This window comes from Pangasianodon hypophthalmus, chromosome 26 (genome assembly GCF_027358585.1).
Source record: "Pangasianodon hypophthalmus isolate fPanHyp1 chromosome 26, fPanHyp1.pri, whole genome shotgun sequence".
Lineage (NCBI taxonomy): Eukaryota > Metazoa > Chordata > Actinopteri > Siluriformes > Pangasiidae > Pangasianodon > Pangasianodon hypophthalmus.
Window position 1 is genome coordinate 2,825,517 of NC_069735.1, and position 26,016 is coordinate 2,851,532.

General features: G+C 40.5%; 1 protein-coding gene across 1 annotated transcript; it reads right to left on the reverse strand.

Moving 5' to 3' along the window:
- Positions 1-3,509: 3,509 nt before the first annotated feature.
- On the reverse strand, positions 3,510-17,850 carry LOC113535480 (E3 ubiquitin/ISG15 ligase TRIM25). Its single transcript, XM_026928790.3, has 12 exons — positions 17,263-17,850; positions 16,625-16,705; positions 15,701-15,860; positions 15,167-15,226; positions 14,855-15,078; positions 13,989-14,128; positions 9,718-10,378; positions 9,273-9,368; positions 8,919-9,152; positions 8,196-8,355; positions 4,694-4,753; positions 3,510-4,605 (listed from the first exon to the last, which is right to left on the reverse strand). The coding sequence occupies exons 1-12, from the start codon at positions 17,848-17,850 to the stop codon at positions 4,082-4,084; spliced, it is 2,988 nt and encodes a 995-aa protein (XP_026784591.3). The 3' UTR covers positions 3,510-4,081.
- Between the last annotated feature and the right edge of the window lie 8,166 nt (positions 17,851-26,016).

Consider the following 26,016-nt stretch of genomic DNA (forward strand, 5'->3'; position numbering starts at 1 on the left):
CTTTTTAATTTGGTAGCAATCCTGCGTAAAATAAAAATGTTACGAACCCTAATAAAGCTTCAAAAACTTAAATACTATACTACAATTATTATTATTATTACTTTTTTATTTCTTTTTATATTTTGTCATATATGACCTCTCATTAAATGTGTATTGAGATATTACAAAAAACAAAACTTGGAAGACGATAATATCGTTCAATTCAGAATAATATTGTTCCAAATACATCTAAATTGTAATTTACAGAAAACTGCAAATCTTTTAGTAAAGTTGTGTAAATGTTTGCTTAAGCCAAACCGAACTAAGAGTTTATGTCGGATTTACAAAAGTTTCGGAAACACTGATTTTCTTCGTACTTATGTGTGTATGTTGATGAAGCCTAATTACTTTTATTTGTCTTAATATATGGTATTGTTTTGGCTCAGTTTCTTTACTTTTTTAAATGACTGGTTTTCACAAAGTGTGTTCTTAGTCCCTGACCTAGTGAACTAGCATGAGGATGTGTTTTTGACAGAGACTCCAAAGCAGTAATCCATGATAATGATATGATGTGAAGTCGATCAAGTTGAGGTTCACAATCGTTAGTCTTCTTATGTGTAGATTTACACACACTCAGGAGCACGAGTAGGATATGAATGTTTTTCCGAAGTTACAGATTTTCACGAATACCAAGTTTCTTGTGTAAATTTCCAATAAATATGTTATAACGCAATACATTATAAATTTATTAAGTTTTGCAGTTTAACACATTCCACGAGTGTTCAAGTTACATTTCGTATTACTTGTGAACATGCTGTACATTTTCATTAGCTTACATTTATTGAATTTTTCTTGATCTATAATGAAATGGCAAAATCATGCCACAAAACATTATAATTTATAATATTTTGCATTATAATATATTTATTGGAAATCGCCTCCCACAATCAAAACTTTTTCTTTACATATGCCAAACTCTATTTATGAAAGTTTTCACAAATCATTGATTAGAACTGTCTACAGTTAATCATTTATATGCTTAAAGCTATTTTTATTTTTATTAATTTCATTCAATTTTAGGGGCATTTGTATTTTTCTGTCCATCTCTTCCAGTTTGACCGGGACTCATGACCAGATCCACGCCACAGAAATCAATCAGATATTCACTTTTGCACAAATTTGATCATGAACTTTCCTGTTACCTCTCTAAAATAAAATTTCACCTCTCTATAATAAATGAATGTGATGCGGAATGAAAAACAGGAAAGCACAGTTAAGCTGTGGGCACATCGGATTTTAGCCTTGCCTGGATTTTATAATTACATGATTTTATAAACAATTATAGGGATAGAAAATACTATAGAAGTAATATAAAATGATTTTTAAATTTTACATTTTTTCTTTTTGTATTCAGTTGTACATACAGTCATATACTAATCTTCTAGATCCATTTCTAATATCTCCTCTGCCCAACATATGTATAGTCCACGTGCCTGTCACCAGGAGTGGGGTCACATTTTCTGTGCAGAAGAGATCACACCATCCAGTTTTCTCTATGAAACTCTGAAGTGCAAGTGAAACAGAAAATGAACAAACTTGCCCAAAAAAAAAGGGTTTATATCTGACCTGCCATTGTGATGTCATAAAACTCTCAACTCGAAACTCTGGTCCTTGCCCAAAACACACGAATAGTTATAGAGCTTTTATGCTTCAACTAAACTCATATGGTGGCTGTTCATATGTAATGAATGTTTCTAAAAGTTTGTAATATATCATTAAATATGGATCTCAATATCTTGTGCATGTTAACACAATATTATTTGCATAAACACGTTTGCATTCATCTTTTGGCAAAGTGCTTGCATTAAATCCTCATTAGGATTAATCTACATATGCGAAATCATATTTATGAAACATGAATTCATAATGCACTGATCTTTTTTTTTTATTTTTTTATTTTTTACAGTAACTAATCTAAAGCAGCACTGTTGCAGAGTGAGTGAGTAGAGTCCCATTCTTTCACAAATGTTTGTAGAATGCCTAGGTGCTTGATTTTATACACCTGTGGCCATGGAAGTGATTGGAACACCTGAATTCAATGATTTGGAGGGGTGTCCCAATACTTTTGGCAATATAGTGTATCTTAAAAACTTTAGGTTAGATATTTAATTCTTAGATATAAAATCCAGCTAAGCAAAAAGGATACTATATTTCATTAATGCAGAAATGATATCAATAATAATAAGTTTATACTTATATGTAAATGGACAGAGAAAGCTCCAGTGACACAAGAATATAACGTAGAAATGGATCTTTATTTTAAAATACTGAATGGACTGAGAAAAAAGAAAGCTGTAAAAAGTCTTTAGATGTAAAGGCTAATGTGACTCATTTAATTTAGATCTAAAGCTTCATTTGGAAAATATTAAATACAAAAAACAACAACAACAACAACAAAAAAACCCCCCAAATGTTTATACCTTAACCAATGGGTGGAAGCAAATATATTACAAGTAACTCAGCTTTTAAATAAAAATGGAGAAATGAGTTCATATTCAGAATTTATAGAATAGTATGGGAATATAACAGTAAAGAAAATATTATCTCATTAAGTTTGGCTTTTATAGTTTTGTTCCTTGGTGAATATTGATGCTTTACTGCCACCTTGTGGTCTGGTGTTATTACTCACATAACCTGTAAGGAATAGAAAAAATAGAAAGTTGTAGTTTTTCCTTTAGTCTAGAATTTGACAAACACATGAAATAGCAGTTGGCTGATTTTTCATTATTTTAAGTCAAGTTTATTGATCATTTAAACAGTTTGTTGAGACATGTGCACACTGAAATGCTTATGGAGTGTATGGCGAGGTAAACTGCTGATGTGTAATAGACATAATACAACACACACAAGAGCTTGAACAAATGTTCAAATGGAAGAATAAGTATAATAACTGTACAATATACAATATACATGAGTGAGGAGAGACAAAGACAGAAAATGTGGACATACTCAAGACAAAGTATTTTACTGTGCTAATATTTTTAGGATTTGAAGCCAATGGAGCAATTTGGCCGGGTACAATTTTACCATGTTAACTCGGTTACCTGCATTAGCAGTTTTGTACTTAAAAATTAGTTTTGTGTTAAAATATTCAATAAATTGATGCAAAAGCACAAGAATTGTCTTCAATTATTTTATTTATATTAATAAGACTCAAGAGTCTCTTAGTGGGGGTCAATTAAACACAGAATTTCATGCACTATTTTCTGTCACATCATCTGCGGATTATGATTTTTACATCAGAAAAGCCTTAGTATGGAAAGAAAAAAAAAAGAATTAATGATTTGGTCAAGACATACTGGACAAAACACAATCTGGTTTTATGAAAAAAAGACATAGGAAATGATATTAGACTGTACTAGACTGGACAATCATCACATTTTGATAGTGAAAGTTTAATTCTTGATTTCGTAAAGCATTTGAATCAGTTGAGTATAAACTCTTTCGGAAAGCACTTTAAAAACTGGCTGTAACAAAACAGTCTAAAACTAAAACAGTCTAGTCCTTTTTTTTTTTTAATTATACTTATTAGTAGCACAATGTTGTTTTCTGTTTTCCTTCTTTTTCTTGAATGTTTCAGAGATGTAATTTTGTTATGGTTCGTGGCCTGTACTTGTAGACACAATATCTCTTGAGATGTTTGAGAAGTTAATAGTAAAAAGTCACCTTAGCTGTCATTGTGGATGATAACATGGGCCTCGTGGAGGGATGAGTTGCGGTCCCTGCTGTGTTTTTCTCTCCACTCGGGATGTCTTTCTGAGATGCTGTGGCATCAATTTAATTAAAAACAGCACTCTTTACTGTAGGAGTAATCTCACTCAAACTAAGATCAGTTTCGTTATTTTTAACTTACAGTGTAATTTCAACACAGCAGAGCTAAACAAAGTGTTCACCTTTTTAATAGTTTTATTCTGTACAACAGTGTAGCTGATGATCCCAGACCGAGTCTAAACCCAATGTTTAAACGTTTATCGCGTTAAAGTTATAGTTTTATCACAACTGAGGAACAATGAGGAAAAAAGCAAGAATTTTTCATCTACCGTTATTTTGGGTCACACAACCTCACAGTTCCAGAAACCCCAAACCCAGCGTATAGAGGCTGAGTGAATGTGGTGTGGACTCTGTGGACAAGCCTCATTGTGTCAGAGACGCTGTAGAAGGACAGACTTCCTGCGTTCTGATCCACATACACTCCTATTCTGGAGGATGATGGAACTCCAAGCTCAGTTTTCATGTCGTCGTGATAGAAAGAGAGAGAGGAAGAAAAAGAAGAAAAGCACAGACTCCAAGACTGACTGTTTCGTCCAAACTCACACTCTTTACCCGCTCCTTTCCTCCTGATCTCTTTATAGGAGACTGAGATGGACACAACACCTCTCCACTCCACTTCCCAGTAACAGCGTCCACATAAACTCTCCTTACACATCACCTGACTACAGGAGTCGAACTTCTCTGGAAGATCAGAGTACAGCTGCTTTTTGAGACTGCATGTCACCACTCTGTTCTTCTCAGACAGATGAAGGTAATGATTTGCTGTGTTGGGATCCAGAGTCAGATAACAGAAATCTAAAATAAAAGAGAAAAACAAAACTGGAAAATGTGAACATGTTGGATGTTGTGTGTGTGCGTGTGTGTGTGTGTGTTTTAGATGTACATTTCAGAAAATCTTCTCTGCTCTTTGGCTCTGAGGGTGAAATCTTCTGAACTGCTGCAGCTGTGGAGACAAAACAGAGATAAAGATGAAAATGAATCATCAGTTTCTGTAAAAGATGGAAACAGTTTAAAGTGATACAGTGAATGTGTTCATTTTAAATCAGAGTTTTAGTTTACATTTTACATTTACATTTATGGCATTTGGCAGACGTCCTTATCCAGAGCGACTTACAATACTGCTTTGAAGTCTATCAAAAATACATTCCGATATTGGCTCACTAGGTCACAAACTAGGAATACCATCAGTCCAAAACACTGTTGGGGATTTTTTTTTGTGAAAGTGCTAACTTAAGTACTTTATGAAGAGGTAAGTCTTTAGACATTGTTTGAAGACTGCCAGTGACTCAGCTGTTCGGACATCTAGGGGAAGTTCATTCCACCACCTTGGTGCCAGAACAGAGAAAAGTCTCGATGCATGCCTTCCTTCTACCCTGAGAGATGGTGGGATCAGTCGAGCAGTGCTAGAGGATCGGAGGGAGCATGGTGCAGTGCAGGGTGTGATAAGTGCTTTGAGATAAGTGGGTGCTGGTCCGTTTTTGACTTTGTAGGCAAGCATCAGTGTTTTAAATCTAATGCGGGCAGCTACAGGAAGCCAGTGGAGGGAGCGCAGCAATGGGGTGGTAGGGCAAAATTTAGGAAGGTTGAAAACCAATCGTGCAACTGCATTCTGAATCAGTTGCAGAGGACGAATGGCGCTCAGAGGCAGAGCTGCCAGGAGTGAGTTGCAGTAGTCCAGTCTTGAAATGACAAGGGACTGAACAAGCACTTGTGTGACCTGTGTAGAAAGAAATGAATGAATTCTTCTGATGTTATAAAGGAGAAATCGACATGAGCGTGTCAGATTAGCAATGTGAGAGGAGAAGGACAGTTGATTGTCCATGGTTACCTCAAGGTTGCGTGCAGTAACCGAAGGCGAGATCAGAGAATTGTCTAGGGAGATTGTAAGGACCTTGAGATGGGGCTGAATCACCTGGGATGAACAGCAGTTCAGTTTTAGTGGGATTAAGTTTCAGCTGATGAGCTCTCATCCATGATGAGATGTCTGCCAGACATGCTGATATCCGAGCAGAAACATGAGTGTCTGAGGGAGGGAAGGAGAGGATGAGTTGAGTGTCATCTGCATAGCAGTGGTATGAAAACCCATGTGAGGATATGACCACACCAAGAGATCGAGTATAGAGAGAGAACAGGAGAGGACCAAGTACTGAGCCTTGTGGAACACCAGTGGAGAGTCTGCGAGGAGCAGATGTGGATCCCCTCCATGTTACCCGATATGACCGATCTTCCAGGTAGGAAGCAAACCATTGCCGTGCTGCACCATGAATTCCTAGGCCCATGAGGGTGGACGAGAGAGTCTTGTGGTTCACTGTGTCAAACGCTGCTGAAAGGTCAAGGAGGATGAGGACTGAAGACAGTTTGGCTGATCTAGTGGCATGTAGCTTTTCAGTGACAGCCAGAAGGGCAGTCTCGGTGGAGTGTGCCGGTTTGAAGCCAGACTGATTGGGATCTTGGAAGTCGTTCTGTGAGAGATAGCAAGACAGCTGATTATAGACAGTTCGTTCAAGGGTGTTAGAAAGAAAAGAGAGAAGTGATACCGGTTGGTAGTTGCTATCAGAGAGATCTAGAGTGGGTTTCTTCAGGATGGGAATAACTCTTGCTCTCTTGAATGAGGTTGGTACATGACCAGATGTTATGGAGCCATTGATGATAGTGGTGATGAAGGGGAGGAGGTCTTGAGAGATGGTCTGGAGCATTGTGGAAGGGATTGGATCCAATGGGCAGGTGGTAGGTTTGCAGGATAAGATGACTTGCAGGATCTCTTCTGTTGTTAGTTTAGAAAACTGTGTCAGCGAATGAGAAGGAGAATCCTCAGTGTGTAGTGTAGGAGTAGGAGTAGAAGTGAATGTCTGGCAGATTTTTCCAATCTTCTCATCATAAAAAGTGGCAAAGTCTTCAGCAGTCAGGGAGGATGGAGCAGGAGGAGCCGGAGGGTTGAGTAGTGAAGAAAAGATGTTGTGGAGCTTGCGAGGATCTTGTGCAGAGGATTCCAGCTTTTCTTTGTAGAAGGCAGTCTTAGCTGAAGTCACTTCAGATGAAAATTTGGACAGGAGAGCACGGTAGGAGACCAGATCTATGTCAAGTTGCGATTTCTTCCACTTCCTCTCTGCTGTTCTTAATTCTCTCAGATTACTGCGTAACACATCTGATAGCCAAGGAGCAGGGCTGGAAATCTTCCTGGGTTTAGAGGATAGAGGACAGAGGAGGTCCAAGGATGAGGAAAGTGAAGAGAGGAAAGTGTTAGTGGCTAGCTCCAATGGTAGGGAGGAAAAGGAGTCAGGGACAGGAAGGGATGATAGGGTGCAGGAAGCTAAGGAGGAAGGGGAGATAGAGTGGAGGTTTTTACGAGTGGAAGAGAGGTATAGATGGCTGGTGGTTTTAGGGAGGATAGGGAGGGTGATGGTGAAGGATACCAAGAGATGGTCAGAGATGTGGAGAGGGGTAGCATAGATCTGTAGTAGTCTGTAGTAGGAAACGGGCGGCTGAAGATGAGGTCAAGGGTGTTACCTTCTTTATGTGTAGGAGGACAGCTGTTGAAAGTGAAGGAAAAGGAATGGAGAAGAGGGAGAAGGCAAGAGGACTGGAGCTTGTCAGCAGGGAGGTTGAAGTCTCCAAGGACAGTAAGAGGGGTGTGAATAGAGAAAAGACTGAGGAGCAAGTCCATTTCTTCAAGGAAGGCCCCGAGGGGACCAGGAGGTCGGTAGATGACAACGATGAGAAGGTCGACTGGAGAGGTAACTGTAACTACATGGAATTCAAAGGATGAGATGTTGAGATGAGACAGGGAGAGTGATGTGAAGCACCATCTCTGAGACAACAGCAAACCTGTACCACCACCCCTGCCAGCTTCTCGTGGAGTGTGCGAAAAGAGGATAAGGAAGCCGGTGTAGCTGAGTTCTGTGGAGAGATCCAGGTCTCAGTTAGTGCCAAAAAGTCAAGAGAGTAATAGGAAGCTAAAGCTGAGATGAAATCAGCTTTCTTTACAGCAGACTGGCAGTTCCAGAGCCCACCTACCACCACTGTTTGAGATTGAGACAACAGAAGAGGGTAGATGAGGTTACTGGTAGTGCGGCCTCTGGCTTGTGCATGAAAGCTTCTGGGTGTGTGAGAGGCAACAACAGAGATTGGTTTGAGGCACATATCTGCAGCTTATTCAGCAGTGGGGTTAGTGAAAGTAAAATTGGGAGGGAACGTGTAGCACTTAACAAGAATATACACCGTTAAAGTTGACACTTTCTAAATTAGTGTGTCTAGCTGTTGCAAATTATGTTTCTGACTGCTACAGACACTAGTGTGTTAGTCATTTCTGTGTATCTTGTGAATAATCCCTCAGCGAGTAAAGACTCCCATCATGGTGTTTCTCCAGCAGGAACAGCCCCTCTTACCATGTGGAGGGATTTTGTTGAATTCCTTCTTGCAGAATTCCTCGAATCGCTTTTTCAGATCTGAGAGAGAATTCCTCACTCCATCGAATGAGAGATGTTGATGGACAGTGATGCTGGGTGAATCCTCACGTCCAGAAGAGACACAGAGAGACCGGAAACTCTACACAGAGAGAGAAGGAGAAAGGTGAGGAACCTGAGAAGAACAAATGATCTCAGAAGAAATTAGACCAAAGACACGCTGTGGGTGAAATAAGCTGCTTGCAAAAGCAAGAGCCATCCAACTTCTGTACCACTTATCCTACACAAGGTTGCGGGAAGCCTTGAGCCTATCCCAGGGAACTTGAGGTACAAGACAGCGGACACCCTGGACGGGGTACCAACCCATCGCAGGGCACAATCACATACACACACATTCACACACTACAGACAATTTGGAAATGCCAATCAGCCTACAACACGTGTCTTCGGACTGGTGGAGGAAGCCGGAGTACCGAGAACAAACCCACGAAGCATGGAGAGAATGTGCAAACTTTGCGCAAACAGGGCAGAGGCAGGATTCAAGTCCCCAACCCCAGAGGTGCAACGCAAACATGCTAACCACTAAGCCACCGTGCCCCCCCCCTCCCGCCCCAAAATGCAAGATACTATTTAAAAAATAAAGTTTAGAGCAATATGTTGATTTGCAGCAATGTAAATAGAACTCCTCACTATACTGAGTGTTACCTGGAAGAAGTGGACGTGATCGTGTGTGTGTGAAAGCTGCTCCATCTCAGTGACTCTCCTATTAAGATCAGTGATCTCCTGCTCCAGTTGCTCCAGGAGTCGTTCAGCTCGACGCACTTCAGCCTTCTCCTGAGCTCTGATCAGCTCCGTCACCTCTGAGCGCTTTTTCTCCATGAAGCTGATCATCTCAGTAAAGATAATCTCACTGTCCTCCACTGCTGTCTGAGCATGGGACTGTTAGGAAACACACACACACACACACACACACTTCCCTCTCTTACTATGACTCTGGATGACTGGTTGTTCATGTTGTGTGTGTTTCTAGGAGCAGCTCTGTCTCTGCTCACTGCTCACCTTAATTATATTCACAGCCTGTTTCAGCTCCTGCACCTTCTTCTGCTTCTCCTGGATTCTCTGCTGGAATTTCAGCTGCTCCTTCTTTAGCTCACTCTGAGCACAAATCACATATATTCAGATGGTTACAAATGATGTGTGGGTGAATATTAATGGCAGCTAAATGGTTAAAGTTCACAGTCTTATGTGGAATAGTTTAAGTAGTAAAACTGGTGTTTAGCTGCTCAAAAATTCACTGACTGAGTTACTGACAAATTCATTTAACACTTGTGGAAACACTTGTGGAAACACAACACACTAAAATGTAATACACCATTTTAAAATCATTCTGATGAACTGAACCAATGCAATCACAATTTAAATCTGATAACTGACTAAAGCCACTGATTCTAGATAAGAAATATAATTCAGATGAATTCATGCTGAATAGATTTCTAGTTCTCACCTGTTTCTCAGTTCTCTCTGATGAAAGTGATACAGCATCGTGGCCTTTGTGAGAATCCAACATGCACAAAGAACAAATGCACCTTTGGTCAGTACGACAGTAGATCTCCATCAGTTTGTCATGTTGAGAGCAGATCTTCTCCTGGAGTTTTGAGGAGGCTTCGATTAAGGTGTGCTTTTTCAAAGCAGGAAGTTCAAGATGGGGTTTAAGATGAGTTTCACAAAAGGAAGTCAGACACATCAGGCAGGACTTGACAGCTTTGAGTTTTCTCCCAGTGCAGAAATCACACTCCACATCTCCAGGTCCAGCGTAACAGTGAGCAGGAGAAGCAGCTTGGACTTCAATCTTCTTCAATTTCTCCACCACTTCAGCCAGCATGTTGTTTCTGCCTAGAACAGGCCTCAGAGTGAAAGTGTCTCTGCACTGAGGACAGCTGTAGATGCCCTTCTCATCCTCCTGATCCCAGCAGTCATTAATACACACCTTACAGTAACTGTGACCACAGGGGATAGTCACCGGATCCTTCAGGAGATCCAGACACAAGGGACAACTGAACTGATCTACTGAAATATGATGTAAAATACTGGCCTCCGCCATTTTCCTGCTCTCACACACTGAGAGAGAAAGAGAGAGAGGCACTCTGAGATCAGTTTCGTTTTCTCTAGAACCAGTTGCCGTAGCTTCCTGTTTCTCTGTGTGTGTGTGTGTGTGTGTGAGAGAGAGCGAGCGAGCTCTAAATTCGCATCATAATAATAAAAAGGCTCTGTTGTTAACGCTTCAGTCAATGTGGTTAAAAACATTTGTCACTTTAACATTTTCCACAACATCATAAGTGGAAAATATTGCTGTAGTGTTTGTTTTAGATACTGTATTTCTTGGGATATGATTCTCACAGAAAGACACAAAATAAGGAAACTCTTCAGTTTTCTGTCTGAAGACAGAAAAATTTCTTTAACATTTAATCACTCTAAGCTACAATCACCATCAATCACTGCCATTAAATCATTAGTATTATTAATATTGTGTGATTTTTCTATGTTCAGTACTAGGCTATAATGTTTGTTACTTAAACAGTCTGACCTGCAAAATGGCTGATAATAAAACTTAGACAAAAATCAATCTGTTATTAAAAATGTAAAATGTCTTTGTGAAATATTAGAGAAATATTGTTAACTCTATTTCAGGTCATTTTGAGCCTGGTAATTTCGTGCAAATAATCATCGGGGTAGTGAACCTTTAGAGAGGAAAAAGTTTGGAAGTTCATAAAGTTTACTGAAGCTCTTCCTCATCTGTATAAATGACGTTTTTCCATCCTGGATCTTGTTTTTAAAGCTCATTGAACACTTTTATTTCCAGACTGTAGTGTGTTGGTGTGCAGTAGTGCTGTTTGAGTAATAAAGTGAACATTGCCAGATTGGGAAATTAATCCTTCATCTTTGGTAATGTAGACTACAGCATTCTTAATAATTGTACTAATAATTCAGGTTCACTCTATTTCCTCTTCATTTTGCTTTTAATTTATCTATCATTTATACTTGGGGGTAATCTTCTCAACTAACAGTTCCTCCCCTGTTTACAAAGTGACGCCAAATGAACATGTGAACAGTGTAAAGTATCCCTTCTCTACCTTTAAATCAGTTTTTAAGTCTTTTATAGTTTTAGTTAAATTAGCTTAGTCACAGTACTTGATTAAATCTATAACACCGACCATACTAATCACTGTTTTGAGAAGGTTATCATAAACATTAGCGCTATCGCTCATATAACTAATGTTAGCTTGTTGTTAATACTACTCACTATTGTCTGCTGTTTCAGTCCAAAATGTTGCATGAATGTTTGAAATACACTTTAGTAGAACAGTACCAATAGCCACTCAGGCCTGTAATTGTAATGCTGAAGAGCAAAGCTCTTGCTGTTCCTCTGTAGCAGCCAGCGTGGGACCCCACTGCATACTTCCTTGATGAAGCCATTACTGTGAAAGTGTATGTGTACACTTCCAGTGAAATAAAATGTATATCCGGGTACACTGCATGTTTTTCAGTTGCTGTCTGTCTCTCTCACTTCCACTGCTCTGACGTGATTACTTTTAGCAAGGTTATTCCTAAAAGAAAAAGTACTGTTTTAATTAAATTGATGTTATTAATGGAAATTAATGTAAAAATGGAAACACTTCTTTTTTTTAAAATTTGACAGTAAATAAAATTATTTCTAATTTGGTAACCATCCTGTGTAAACTAAAAATATTACAAACTAATAAAACTTTGAAAACACAAATACTGTATTAAAATGATCTTTTATCTTTTTTCTTGTCATACCTAATCTTTCATTAAATGTCTATAGAGACATTACGAAAAAAAATAAAGCTTGGAAATAGGTAGCAGAGAACGTTGTTGCCACTGGGGAGTGTCCATAGCGAGTACACTTAACTGCACAATGTGCGGTCTCTCAGATAGACGTCCAGAGTGGAGAGAAAAACACAGCAGGGACCGCAGCTCATCCAGCCATGAGGCCCACAAGATCATCCACAGTGACACCACAGTGACATCGTGTCAACAAGTACAAGCCACGATCCGTAAAAAAAATTAAAACATTCAAGAAAAAGAAAGAAGAAAACAACAATCTCACGGCACAAGTTGGGGGCCATCGCAGGGCACAATCACACACACAGGTTCACACTCTACGGACAATTTGGAAATAACTACAACACATGTCTTTGGACTGGGGGAGGAAACCGGGGAACCTGGAGGAAGCCCCTGAAGCACAGTGAGAATGCGGGACTCGAACCCCCAAACCTAGGAGGTGCAAGGCGAACGTGCTAACCACTAAGCCAAAAGACTAGGTCGTTTTAGTTTTAGACTATTTTATCATTTTTTAAAGCCAAAGCTTCATTAACATACAAAACGTGTGAAGCATACGTAAGTCTAGAGATGCCTTCTGCCTTGAAAAGAAAAGACAGCTCTCTCAGGAATTACATTTATTTCTTGTTTATTCAAAAATCTCCTCAAAGTTGGAAACACATCTTTCCCTTCCATCTTATATTATATGAATTCCTGAACATGTTACTGGATCCTTAATTGAAATGGTACACGTGGAGGAGATTGAACATTCTTTTGTCATGTCGGCGCCACAAACTGTGTTCAACTACAATACCCAACACACAGCACGGCCTACAGAAATGGCCGCTAAGGACTAGAACACCCAAACACACTCACGTTATCATTCACCTGATTACTGATGTCACACACCTAGACTCAATCACATCTCAGCACGTTCAAAGTATATAAGGACATTCAGTTCATTCATTCATTGTGAAGTATATGCGTGTCTTTCTGTACTAGTCGTTACCAAGCCTTTGTTTTTTGTGTGCTCTTCTGGTTTTGACTCTATTCTGTTGTCAGTTCTTGATCTTGCCTAACCCAGTTTATTCTGTTTGGACCTGTGCCTGTTTTTGACCACATCACCGGATAATGTTTTGATTTTGTTTGCTATGGTTCTTAATAAAGTACCTGCACTTGCATCCAAGCCCATTCCCTGACATCTTTAAGAGACATCAATTCACATTTATTTATATGTGAATTTTTATTTATATATTTTATATATTTATACGGGGAAGCTGGGCATTTCCAGGATCCCTGATGCAGAGCACTTGTGTACAATTTGATGTGGATCCCTGATGCGCCGCAGGCCTCCCCTGTTCGAGCAGGAATGTACCACGCATCAGTGAGTATACAAGGGAGTACACATTAGGTCTTGGTGGACTCAGGGTGTAACCAGACCACCGTCCATCAAAGCCTGATTCAATGCGGGGCATTGGGAAATGCACGATTGGTGAATGCGAGGTGTGTGCACAGGGATATTCAAGAGTATCTGCTGGTGCTAGTCATTATTAAATTCCTGGGGGAAAACCATAAAGTAGAGGTGATGGTTACTCCTAAACCATCTCATGGCCTGTTTTTATCGGCCAGGTATTCAGGCGATGTTCGCCAGTGATGTGCGGCATGTCATTAATGTCAGCTGGTGAATCCGCCGGCCACTCAAAAAGCGTCATTGTGCCCTCTTCCCTTAATCAAGGCTCCGCCTCTCCACCCTTTGTGGAGATTCCCCTCAGGGATTTCTCCTTGGTGCAGTCATATGATGAGACCCTAAGGCACGATTCCATTGACTTCAATATCCTGAGAAAAAACTGCTTTTTCAAGTTCCTTTGGGTTACACCAATTTGTCACCCTTTCATTTGATTTTTTTGGAGCCCCATTGACATTTCAACGTCTAACGTATAGAATACTCCGGGCAGACTGTGGTGGTGGATTACTTCTCCTGCCAGAGAGGAGGGAGTCAGCTGCCAGCTGGACAGCTCCCTGGCCTGAGTCAAGTCGTGAGGATATGTGGCAGCGGGGGTGTGGTGGAACATCAGCTATGAACGGAGAGGAGGTGGGTTGAACACGTGATCATTCTCACCTGTGTGTTTGTGCTTTCAGTAATTGCTGTAGCATAGTTGACGGATTGTGCAACACTCACATGGAGTGTGAACTTGAACTTGAATGGCGCAGAAGTGACAGCCACATTTCTGTTGATTTATACAAAACAGTTTCTACTTATACTATTTAAATGTAGTGGATTGTCAATAAAAACAATGATGAATAAAAATATGGAAATATTTTTAAATATGCAAAATGCAGTTGACTATTGTACATTTATTGTACATTTACACTACTGACTATTATACATTTATGCAAAAACTACAAACAGGATTCATATAGGCTATGCTTACTAAAATATCACAAATTTTATAACAAATGAGGAGCAGTTGAGCAGGAAATGGGCAGGAACCATTAATCTACCATTATTTTGGGTCACACAACCTTACAGTTGATTTCCAGTAAACCCCAAACCCAGCGTATATAGAGGCTGAGTGAATGTGGTGTGGACTCTGTGGATGAGCCTCATCGTGTCAGAGACGCTGTAGAAGGACAGACTTCCTGCGTTCTGATCCACATACACTCCTATTCTGGAGGATGATGGAACTCCGAGCTCAGTTTTAATGTCATTGTGATAGAAAGAGAGAGAGGAAGAAGTACAGACACCAGGACTGACTGTTATGTCCAAACCAACAGGCCTTATCCCGTCCCTTCCTCCTGACCTCTTTATATGAGATTGAGATGTCTACAACACCTCTCCAATCCACCTCCCAGTAACAGCATCCACACACACTCTCCTTACACAAGACCTGAACATAGTAGTCAAATCTCTCTGGATGATCAGAGTACGACTGCTCACTCCCACTGAATTTCACCACTCTAGTCTTCTTAGACAGATGAAGGTTATGATGTGCTGTGTTGGGATTCAGAGTCGGAGAATGGAAATCTAAAATAAAAGAAAAAACAAAACAGAAAAACGCGAATATGTTGTGTGTGTGTGAGTGTGTGTGTGTGTGTGTGTGATTTAGATGTACATTTCAGAAAATCTTCTCTGCTCTTTGGCTCCGATGGTGAAATCTTCTGAACTGCTGCAGCTGTGGAAACAAAACGGAGATGAAGACAAAAATGAATCAGCTTCTGTAGAACATGGAAACAGTTTAAAGTGATACAATGTATGTATTTATTTTAAATCAGTGTGTTAAAAGTGTTAGTCATTTCTCTGTTGCTGTTCCTCTTTCGGCTGCTTCCGTTAGGGGTCGCTACAGAGGATCATTGGTCCGCATATTTGATTTGGCACAGTTTTTATGCCAGATACCCTTCCTGCAACCCTCCCCAATTTTATCCAGGCTTGGGATCAGCACTAAGAGCGCACTGTTGCACACAACCCCAGTGGCTGGGGTTGGTTCCCTGGCTGGGCATCGAACCCAGGCGGCAAAGGTGAGAGAGCTGTTGCCTAACAACTAGTCCTCCAGGGACCCATTAGTCATGTCTGTGTATCTTGTGAATATTTCATAAGGGAGTAAAGACTTCCATAATGGTATTTCTCCAGCAGGAACAGCTCCTCTTACCATGTGGAAGGATTTTGTTGAATTCCTTCTCGCAGAATTCCTCAAATCGCTTTTTCAGATCTGAGAGAGAATTCCTCAGTCCATCAAATGAGAGATGTTGGTGGACAGTGATGCTGGGTGAATCCTCGTGTCCAGAAGGGACACAGAGAGACTGGAAACTCTACAGAGAGAAAAGGAGAAAGGTGAGGAACGAGAGAGGAACGAATGATCTCAGAAGAAATCACACCAAAGACACGCTGTGGGTGAAATAAGCTGCTTACAAAAGCAAGATACTATTTAAAAAAAATAAAGCTTAGGGTATCATGTTTGTTTGCTGAACAGTAATTCCATGGCATCTTCACTAATTGTTTGATAATTACAGCTGAATTTATTATGCATTTTTGAGGAAAACTAAAATGTAGAAGCAGCTGCTTTCATCCTATTAACAACCGTCACTCAAACAAATGAACTGTGTTCAGTAACAAGTAAAGTCCTCTCACTCCATCATTAACATTCATTATCAGATTCATCATAAGTAATTAATTGTCAAGCTAAATGTAAATCAAAGTTAAACTTTTGTAAAATGTGCAATAACCAAACTAGGTAGCTAGTTTTCAAACTAAGCTAATTCCATTCATTATTAGACATTATACCAGACTGCTAAATTAAATTTATCTACATCATACTGAACAGTGTGGTACAAATATCACATTGCAACTTACAGCATAAAAAAAGAAACAAAAAATAAGTTGATTTTTACTAAAGAGGACTGGTCACTACAGCGAGTGTTACCTGGAGGAAGTGGATGTGATCGTGTGTGTGTGAAAGCTGCTCCAGCTCAGTGACTCTCCTCTTAAGATCAGTGATCTCCTGCTCCAGTTGCTCCAGGAGTCGTTCAGCTCGACGCAGTTCAGCCTTCTCCTGAGCTCTGATCAGCTCCGTCACCTCCAAGCGCTTTTTCTCCATGAAGCTGATCATCTCAGTAAAGAACCTCTCAATGTCCTCCACTGCTGTCTGAGCATGGGACTATTAGGAAACACACACGTGCACACACACACACACACACACACACTTCCCTCTCTTACTATGACTCTGGATGAATGGTTGTTCATGTTGTGTGTGTTTGTAGGAGCAGCTCTGTCTCTGCTCACTGCTCACCTTAATCATGTTCACAGCCTGTTTCAGCTCCTGCACCTTCTTCTGCTTCTCCTGGATTCTCTGCTGGAATTTCAGCTGCTCCTCCTTTAGCTTACTCGGAGCACAAATCACATATGGTTACAAATGATGTGTGGGTGAATATTAATGGCAGCTAATTGGTTAAAGTTCACAGTCTTGTGTGGAATAGTTTAAGTTGTAAAACTGGTGTTCAGCTGCTCAAAAATTCACTGACTGAGTTACTGACAAATTCATTTAACACTTGTGGAAACACAACACACTGACATGCAATACACCACTTTAAAATCATTCTGATGAACTGAACCAATGCAATCACAATTTAAATCTGATAACTGACTAAAGCAGCTGATTCTAGATAAGAAATATAATTCAGATGAATTCATTCTGAAAAGATTTCTAGTTCTCACCTGTTTCTCAGTTCTCTCTGATGAAAGTGATACAACATCGTGGCCTTTGTGATTATCCAACATGCACAAAGAACAAATGCACGTTTGGTCAGTACGACAGTAGATCTCTATCAGTTTGTTATGTTGAGAGCAGATCTTCTCTTGGAGTTGTGAGGATGCTTCGATTAAGGTGTGCTTTTTCAAAGCAGGAAGTTCAAGATGGGGTTTAAGATGAGTTTCACAAAAGGAGGTCAGACACATCAGACAGGACTTGACGGCTTTGAGTTTTCTCCCAGTGCAGAAATCACACTCCACATCTCCAGGTCCAGCGTAACAGTGAGCAGGAGAAGCAGCTTGAACTTCAGTCTTCATTTTCTCCACCACTTCAGCCAGCATGTTGTTTCTGTGTAGAACAGGCCTGGGAGTGAAAGTGTCTCTGCACTGAGGACAGCTGTAGATGCCCTTCTCAACCTCCTGATCCCAGCAGCCATTAATACACACCTTACAGAAACTGTGACCAGAGGGGATAGTCACCGGATCCTTCAGGAGATCCAGACACACTGGACAGCTGAACTGATCCTGAGCTACTGGAATAAAGGCCTCAGCCATTTTCCTGCACTCACACACTGAGAGAGAAAGAGAGAGTGAAAGAAAGAGAGAGAGAGAGAGAGAGAGAGAGAGAGAACAGCATTCGGAGATCAGATTTGTTTTCTCTGAAATCACTAGGTGTGGCTTCCTGGTTCTGTGTGTGTGGCTCTGGAGAGAGAGAGAGAGAGAGAGAGAGAATGTGAATCCCTGCTCTAAATTCAGGTCATAATTTTACAAAAAGTCTCTTTCAATATGATTGTAAATGTGAAAAATTTCAATTCAGTACTAACAATCTGTTACTTACATGTTTACCACAGCAACGTAAATACTTTACTGCTCTCCCAATCGCTGCAGCGATCAGAGAGTCTTGCCTCCCTGAATATAAACAGCAGCTGCCTTCCATTTCATCATTCTCGTGACCTACCATACAAAGAGGGTGCAGGCTCCATCATGACAACTGCAAAAAAGCCAGACAGCCCAGGGGGAAAAGGCCATACTCCTCACCCATGTGCATGTGGTGCATGGATCTCTGCAAAGGATTCGCATAGTCTCTGCATCTCGTGCTTGGGTGTGAAACATGCCCAGGCTGCACTATCTAATCCTGACAGTTGCCCCCACCGTGGTTCTTTCTCAACTAAATCTTGGGAAAGAAGACTCCGAGTTGCAGTTGCGGGGAAAAAGGACCTATGCCTCTTTTCCCAACCCGGAGAGGAACCGATGAAGTGTCCTCAAACTCCGAGCACATGGGTAGATATGATAGTTGGTTTGTTACCTGTCCTTCCCCCACTGTTTGAGGATCAGGTGCTGTCGACTATCCTTGAGGATGATGACAAGGACACTATTCTTCCCCTGAATCAGTCCCGGCCACTGAGTGCACAGGATGAGAGCTCAGCCACCCCTGTGCAGATGGACATAGACTTGTTTGAGGTTTGTCGCAGGGCCATGGTGAAATTGTCCAATCACTGGCTATGAAAAGGGGCTGAAAGAGATGGGAAAATGCTCATGACAGGAAAAGGCTCCTGTCACGTCTCCCACCAGAGGCGCTTCGCTGCCTCTTTTTTCCAGAAGATCTATAAATCGTCACCTTTGGCAGTTTGAATGCAACATCTCTCCTCACGGCTTATCAGACTGAGCTGTTGGGTGTGGCATTTGTGGGAGAGAGATCACTGTGGCTGAGTTTATCAGGACTCTCTGAAAAAGAGAAAGGGGAGTCTTTGGATGCTCCCGTTGATCCAAAGGCCATGTTCATTGCACCTGATCTGCGGAAGAAGGAGGGAGAGGCATTCAAGGTTTGTCTCCCCAGAAACCGCCAGCTCAGCCTTATCATCTGATCTAGCCAAAAGCCGGCGACGAGAAATGTAAGAATGGTTCTTGTGGACAGTTCAGTGTCCAGTGTGTGCAAGAGATTGGCCTGTGTTCCCCAGGTGCCCCCCAAAGAGATTTCTCTCCCTCCACCTACAAGGTCTGTTCTGAGGGAGGAAAAACAAAAGTGCACAGGCATCTGAATGAAAGCAAAGTGTTCTCTGGTGCATCGAGGCCAAGGGCCGAAGGCACATACTGGTGTAGAAAAAGAGAAAATATTTTATCCTCGTGTGGCAGAGATTTGGGCAGGCTGCAGATCTCTTTGCATTGCATGAAAAGACGTAATATCCTCTGTTCCTCTCCCTGGCAGGTGACGGTGCACCACTGGGTGTGGATGCACTAGCCCACGAGTGGCCAGATCCGTTATTGTATGCATTCCCTCTGCTGGGCCTAATCGGGCCAACATTGCAGAGAGTCCTGGAATGCGGCCTTACAATTATCCTGATCGCCCTGTATTGGCTGGGAAGACTATAGATGGCAGAAATAGATTGAGTGATTGAAAAAGAAAGTGACTGAGACAATTCAGGGCTCCCTTGACATGTTCTTTACATAATTACAAGTGGGGAGTATTTGAGAGATGGTGTGCAGATAAGAATGTCTTCCCATACTTATGTTCAGGTTCTGATGTGTTATGTTTTCTGCAAGACCTTCTGGATAAGAGCAGAGCATTTTATACGGTTAAGGTTTATTTGGCTACTATCTTGGCAAGTCATATTGGATTGACTCGGGTTCTATAGGTCAGCACCCTCTAATCTGCCAATTTATGAAAGGAGCGTGGCAGTTACACCCAGTATCCAAACGGATCTTGGTATCTGTCCATGGTCCTGAAGGCACTCCCTTTTGAACTCATTGGGAGCATTACTTCAAAGTTGCTTTCCTTAAAGACAGCTTTGCTGCTTGCTCTAACTGAGTGAGTGACCTGCAAGCTTTATCAGTGCACTCCTCATGTTTGCCCTGGGTGTTCAAGAAGTAACATTTAGAATTGACCCGGCATTTGTGCCTAAAGTAAGTGATCCGTCTGGCTCAGGTCAAGCAGTGGGTCTGCTGGCTTTTCATCTGCCACCTTTTTATCCCCAGAAGAAGAATAAGTATGTACAGAGGACCAGAGCACTTCGGACGAGCTCACTCCACCAGGGGTATAGCTATGCCTTGGGCTCTGTTTAAGGGTGTTTCAATCCAAGAAATATGTGCAGCAGCTAGCTGGTCTTCCCCACAAACGTTTTTGAGATTTTATAGACTGGATGTGACACAGTCCTCTCTAGCTAACATTAAGCACTCGTGTATGCTGGTAATTCTTTGTAAAAGGATGAATTTGCATATCATATTGATCTGTTTCATCACTTGGGTTAGTTCTAAGAGGAATGATTCAAGTCAGAATTTTTTTTCAAGCCAGATTTATTTAAGGACATTGTCTGACATTTTCAATTTAGTAATAATAACACAATACACACCTCACATATTTCCCTACTAGGCCTATAGAAAACCAAAGGAAAAGGCACAACCCTATCCCAAGATGGGTCCAGTACAGAATAAAAATTCCTGATTATATAAATCCAGGGAAAAAAAATCATAAAAGCAAACTGCAAAATGTCAATCAGCAGTGACTAGTTCCTATAGTCATGTTGAAAATAAATACAATCAAGAGAAAGTATGGTATATCATTAAAATATGGAGAAAACAAATTGTTTGTTTTTTTAAAGCTATTACCTGTTTTCAAAAGTCATGCATTTCCGTACTAATTAGTGTGGTGCTGGGAAGGAGCAATGTGTATATCATAAAATTTTCTGCTTTTAAAATGTAATAAAAAGTGTTTCAAAACAATGGTTTAGGAAATGATTGGTGGTATATAGAGCCGGGAAAGTTAATTTGAGTTATTACTGAGATAATTAACAGGGGTGAGGGAAATGTTTGTACCATGTAGTTGTCTAGGACATTAACCTTCTTGAGCAAGTGAACCAGACTTGACCTTTTTTCCAGTTTAACTCCTGAGTGCTGGTGCTAGAAGAGAATTATCAATAAAACATACAAACATTACAAGTGTGTCTTCATATATAATACATTGTTTGTTCTTGTTTATAGACATGAGCTTGCCAAGAGGGGTGGCCAAGATTTACTGACATGGTAAATCTTGCTATGACAGGCTACTCCAAATAATAACAGACCACCACTACAACATCTCTGGGAAATCTCAACGTTCATTTCATCAAAATCAGAAATATTTTATTGCCTATAAGTTGTGATCACAGGATTAGGGTTTGGTTTTTTTTTGCCAGTGTGCGACATTAAACAGGATGTGAAACATACAGTGCAGCAACAAGCAAACAGTACAGCAGGATCAGACAGTGCAGTAGACACAAATGATTACACAGAGAAAGGACACATGAGACAAGAGACATATGACATGGCGTCAGAGTGTGCAAACTGCAATGCAAAAAAATTTGAGGTGTTTCAGTAAGAGTTGCTATGGACTTGGGTGGTTGAGTAACTGGATAGCATCCGGAAAGAAACTGTGAAGGTGGTGTGTAGTTAGGTGATGATGGACATGTAGTGCCTCTGTGATGGCAGCTTGACAAAGAGGTGGTTGCTTGGATATTTGGTGCGAGCAGCAATTTTCACTGCCCTCCTCTTTGCCCTGATGGTGTATAGGTCCTTGATTTTGGTGAGTTTACAGCCAATAACCTTCTCTGTCAAGTGGACCACTTGCTGCAGTCTGGTCTTGCAGATGGAAGAAGCAGAGGGGAATCAGACTGTGAAGGGGGTAGTGAGTACACTTTGTATGATGGTAGAGTAAAATCTTTTCAGGACTGGTTGAGAGACATTGAACTTCCTGAGTTGTCAAAGAAAGAACAGTCTTTGCTGTGCTTTCTTGAAGATGGTGATTGTGTTGGCCCATTTCAGTTAGTTGGTGATGGTGGTCCCTAAGAATCTGAAAGACTCAATCTTGAGACTCAAACACAGCTGCATCGTTGATTGTCAGGGGTTGGCAGGCAGAGGGATGTTTGCAGAAATCAACCAGCATTTCAACCATCTTGGCAGCATTAAGCTCAATGTTGTTATGGGCACACCGTGCTGTATGATGGTCTACTTTGCTTCTATAGATAGTCTCAACATTGTTGGAGATGTTACAGTTGTGTCATCTGCAAACTTGATGATTTTGATGGAGCTCTCTGTTGTGGTGTAGTCATTAGTATGAAGGGAGTATTTTCTAATATCTGGCCTTTGCTGCTGTCAGTGTGCTGTTAAACCACTGTTATGTAAGGCAGTATTCCTCCCTGTTACCTGTTCTGTAGGCCTTAGGGATCTGTAGGATTGTCAAACAGCAACAAGCAAGTTTAGCTAACTAACACAAGTATAATTTATTATTACTTTTGGGTCTAACCTGGTCAGACCCATGAAGTGAACAGGTCTAATCTGATCCCGTCAATAATGTCAATGGGTCTAACCTAGCCACCCCAATAGAGCCATTGGGTCTAAACTGGTCACCCCAATAAAGTCATCACATCTGATCTAGTCCCCCTGTTACAACCCCAATTAGTCTAGGGGTACGTGGGGAATAACACTTATTGGATTATTAAAATATGAGTGGTGTGTGGGTAATCACGGACCAGTGACCAGAAGTGCAAAAACAATCCACGTGATTTATTTATCAATATACAAGTAGTGAAGTATGTAGTGTCGGGTGAATGTGGTTATATTTACAACTATTTACAGTAATACAGAAAAGGACACAAAAGGGGAAAAAGGGACGCGAGCGGCACCAAAGCAAAGAAATGAACAAAACAAAACAAGTCTACCTATTTATCCCTCTAACCTAACTACAAACAAAGATAGAAAGTAAATCTTCAGCGTCCAGGACGCTCTAACTACCTATACTAACTAGCCAAACCAAAAGTACAGAGGGTGGTGTTCGCTCCTAACCTAGTGTGTCTAATACAAACGGACCTCCTGCGTGCTGCACCATGTATGTCACGTGACGTACTTACCTGTCCCCTTTTCCCCAACACAAACAGAGTCACAACTAGGGTAACAAACAACAAATTTACCATACAAACACGTGACTATCACAAAGCGGGGAAACATGGAACAAATGACATACAAGGACAAACACAGTAAGGCAGCGTAACTTTACACAGAACAAACAGAGACACAACAGCGTTTTAGTTTAACGTAACCAGGACAACAACGACTTCTTCTGAATGAATGGCAGCGGGTTTTAAATAGGCGGGGTCAGAGGTTGATTGGATGTCACGGTCGATGACATCAGCGGGGTTAATTGAGACAGACAGGAACGTTATCCAATGGGGCGACCGCTGCAGAGAGAGAGAGAAAGAGAGGGAGGGCGAGAGAAAAGGGGGAGAGAACAAAACACAAAAAACACGCGAACATACCCCAGAACGTAACACCCCCCAATAAAGTCACTGGGTCTAAACTAGTCCCCCCAATAAAGAAAGTCATTGGGTCTAACCTGTTCACACCATTACAGTCTATAGGTCTAAGCTGACCACCTTAATAAAGTCACTGGGTCTAAGATGGCTGCTTTTACTTTTTGTTAACCCTGTGACGTATAGTGGTCCCTACAGCGAACAGCTATTCAATAGCCATTTTCTTTTAAATGTACTGGTTTCAGTGGTGTAACTGCATATTAGCCACTACAGTGGACACTACTGCATCACTCCATAGAAAAGATGTGATAAATGTTGATGGAAACAGATAATAAACTTAAGGATAATAACTCACCAGAGAGGGATTGACATGTCATTCGTTCTTTTTTACACAAGATTCATTTATTTTCACGTGATTTTTCACGTACACTTTGCTTTGAATTCCATGATTAATCGTGAAATATGTCCATATTACTGGCATTTTGTGTCTGTTTATTAGCACAACAACTTACAGTAGGCTTACGTCTTAGATTATCACATGGTATTGGATGGTATGCTTCCTACTGAAGCAATTTTTACAAGTACGAGTAAATGAGCATAGCATCAGGCCTACAACACAAACTAGAATTTATGTTCTGGACCCATATTTTCTCAGAGGAGGCATGTCGAACCCTGACAGGCAGGAGGACGCATGGATAAATCAGTGTCTGTAACCATAATGTTGGATGCGTCAGGAGCTGCTGATTCTGTCCTGTGTGGAGTTACTGAGATTTTTTTCAGAATTGATCTACACCAAAACTGATGTTTTGTTTATATCATCTATATAATATGTATATATTGTACATCTAGTGTTTTTAAGTGCACATGCGCCATCATCTGGCCAAGCAATGCTACTGCACATGACTGAAAATAAAAAGAAAAGTGGACAGTATGCTTTAAACCAGTTTAAAACTCCACTCCATCATGCCCCTGTGGTTGATTTTCATATAATAGTACCATACAAAGTATTTAATGCCTTACATAGATTAAAGCCATACTGCTTAAGAAACTACAATGTTATGAGTCTGACTATTTTGTAAAGTGCATGAATTAGATGTTTACTCCACCACTGAATATTAAGAATAGCTTTATAGCTGTGAACACCAAAATAGTTTGATACTTACAGTGATTTGTGATCTTAGAGAGTGACAGAGTGCTTTTTTCTTCATGTGTGATAGTGAAAACAAAACAAAACCAAACAGGTAACTCACCTGACTGTGTAAAGGGCGTGTCCGCAAACAAAGAACACAAAAATGCTTTTCATCCACCTCTCATTTACAATCATAAAACCAGGCTGTATGTATGTGATTAAAAATGAGTCAACGATTCGGAAATGGTTTATTGACAAATTTTAGAAATATTGTCTGAAAACAGTGTTGTCTGAAAACATTCTAAGACAATTACAATGTAATTTCATTCAAGAACATTTCGCACAACAATTATACAAAAAGAAAATCTGTTTCAGATCATGAGGAGTTAATAGTAATGCTTACATTTGCAGCCATAGACACATATAAAAAAATTAAAAAATAATAATAAATCAGACATATCTGCTGTATTTGAAGGTATGTTCATCAAAAGAACACTAAGTATTTAAAATGGATTTCATTTTATAACTGATCTCTCTCTCTCTCTTATTTATTTGGCAGGTTGAGATACAATTCAATTCCACCACAGAGCTGAACAGTTCAGAGCAGCTTAGTTTTTTGCTCAAGGGGTCATCAAGGGCTCTCTGGCCATTGCATAAAGGAAACCACCACCCCGAAACACATTAAATAAATTTAATATTGAAATATTTGTGATGTGTTAAGTGATTATTGGTTGGTGCTGTATTATTATTATTTTTTATTCCTGTGAGAAGTTAGTGGCTGTGTTGCTAGCGCAGTTACAGTGGCTTTTAACAGAAGAAAAGCTTTGGAAGCTGATCTGTTTGAGCAGAGTGTCAAGATGAGGAAGTGAGACAGCTAGACAGAGAAAAGGACTAAAGAGCCGCGGCATCACTCTCTTTAGCTAGAGATGAAGCAAGGGCTAAATCCACCACTATCAGCAGGTGGTGAAACATCACTGGGGTAATTTAGGAAACCTTCAACAAAAGTGAAAGTACACAGTGTCAATGAAAGAAATTTTAAATAATTAAAAAACTCTGAATTTCATTATAAAATAAATCTTAGACACCACTAAAGATCACATGAAAAAAGAGAGGATGAAACTAATTGTGATGGCACCATCACTGCAGAGTAACTAATAATGTAGCAAGTGCAGTTCATGATTCCTCCACGACTGTCTTGTCTTGATATCATCATGTTGCTCATTTCAAAAATATTGACCATGGTCATGTAAACACACAACAGACCGAAGGACTGAAAAGTTATATTATAAGCTGAAGGATAATACGTCACTGAGT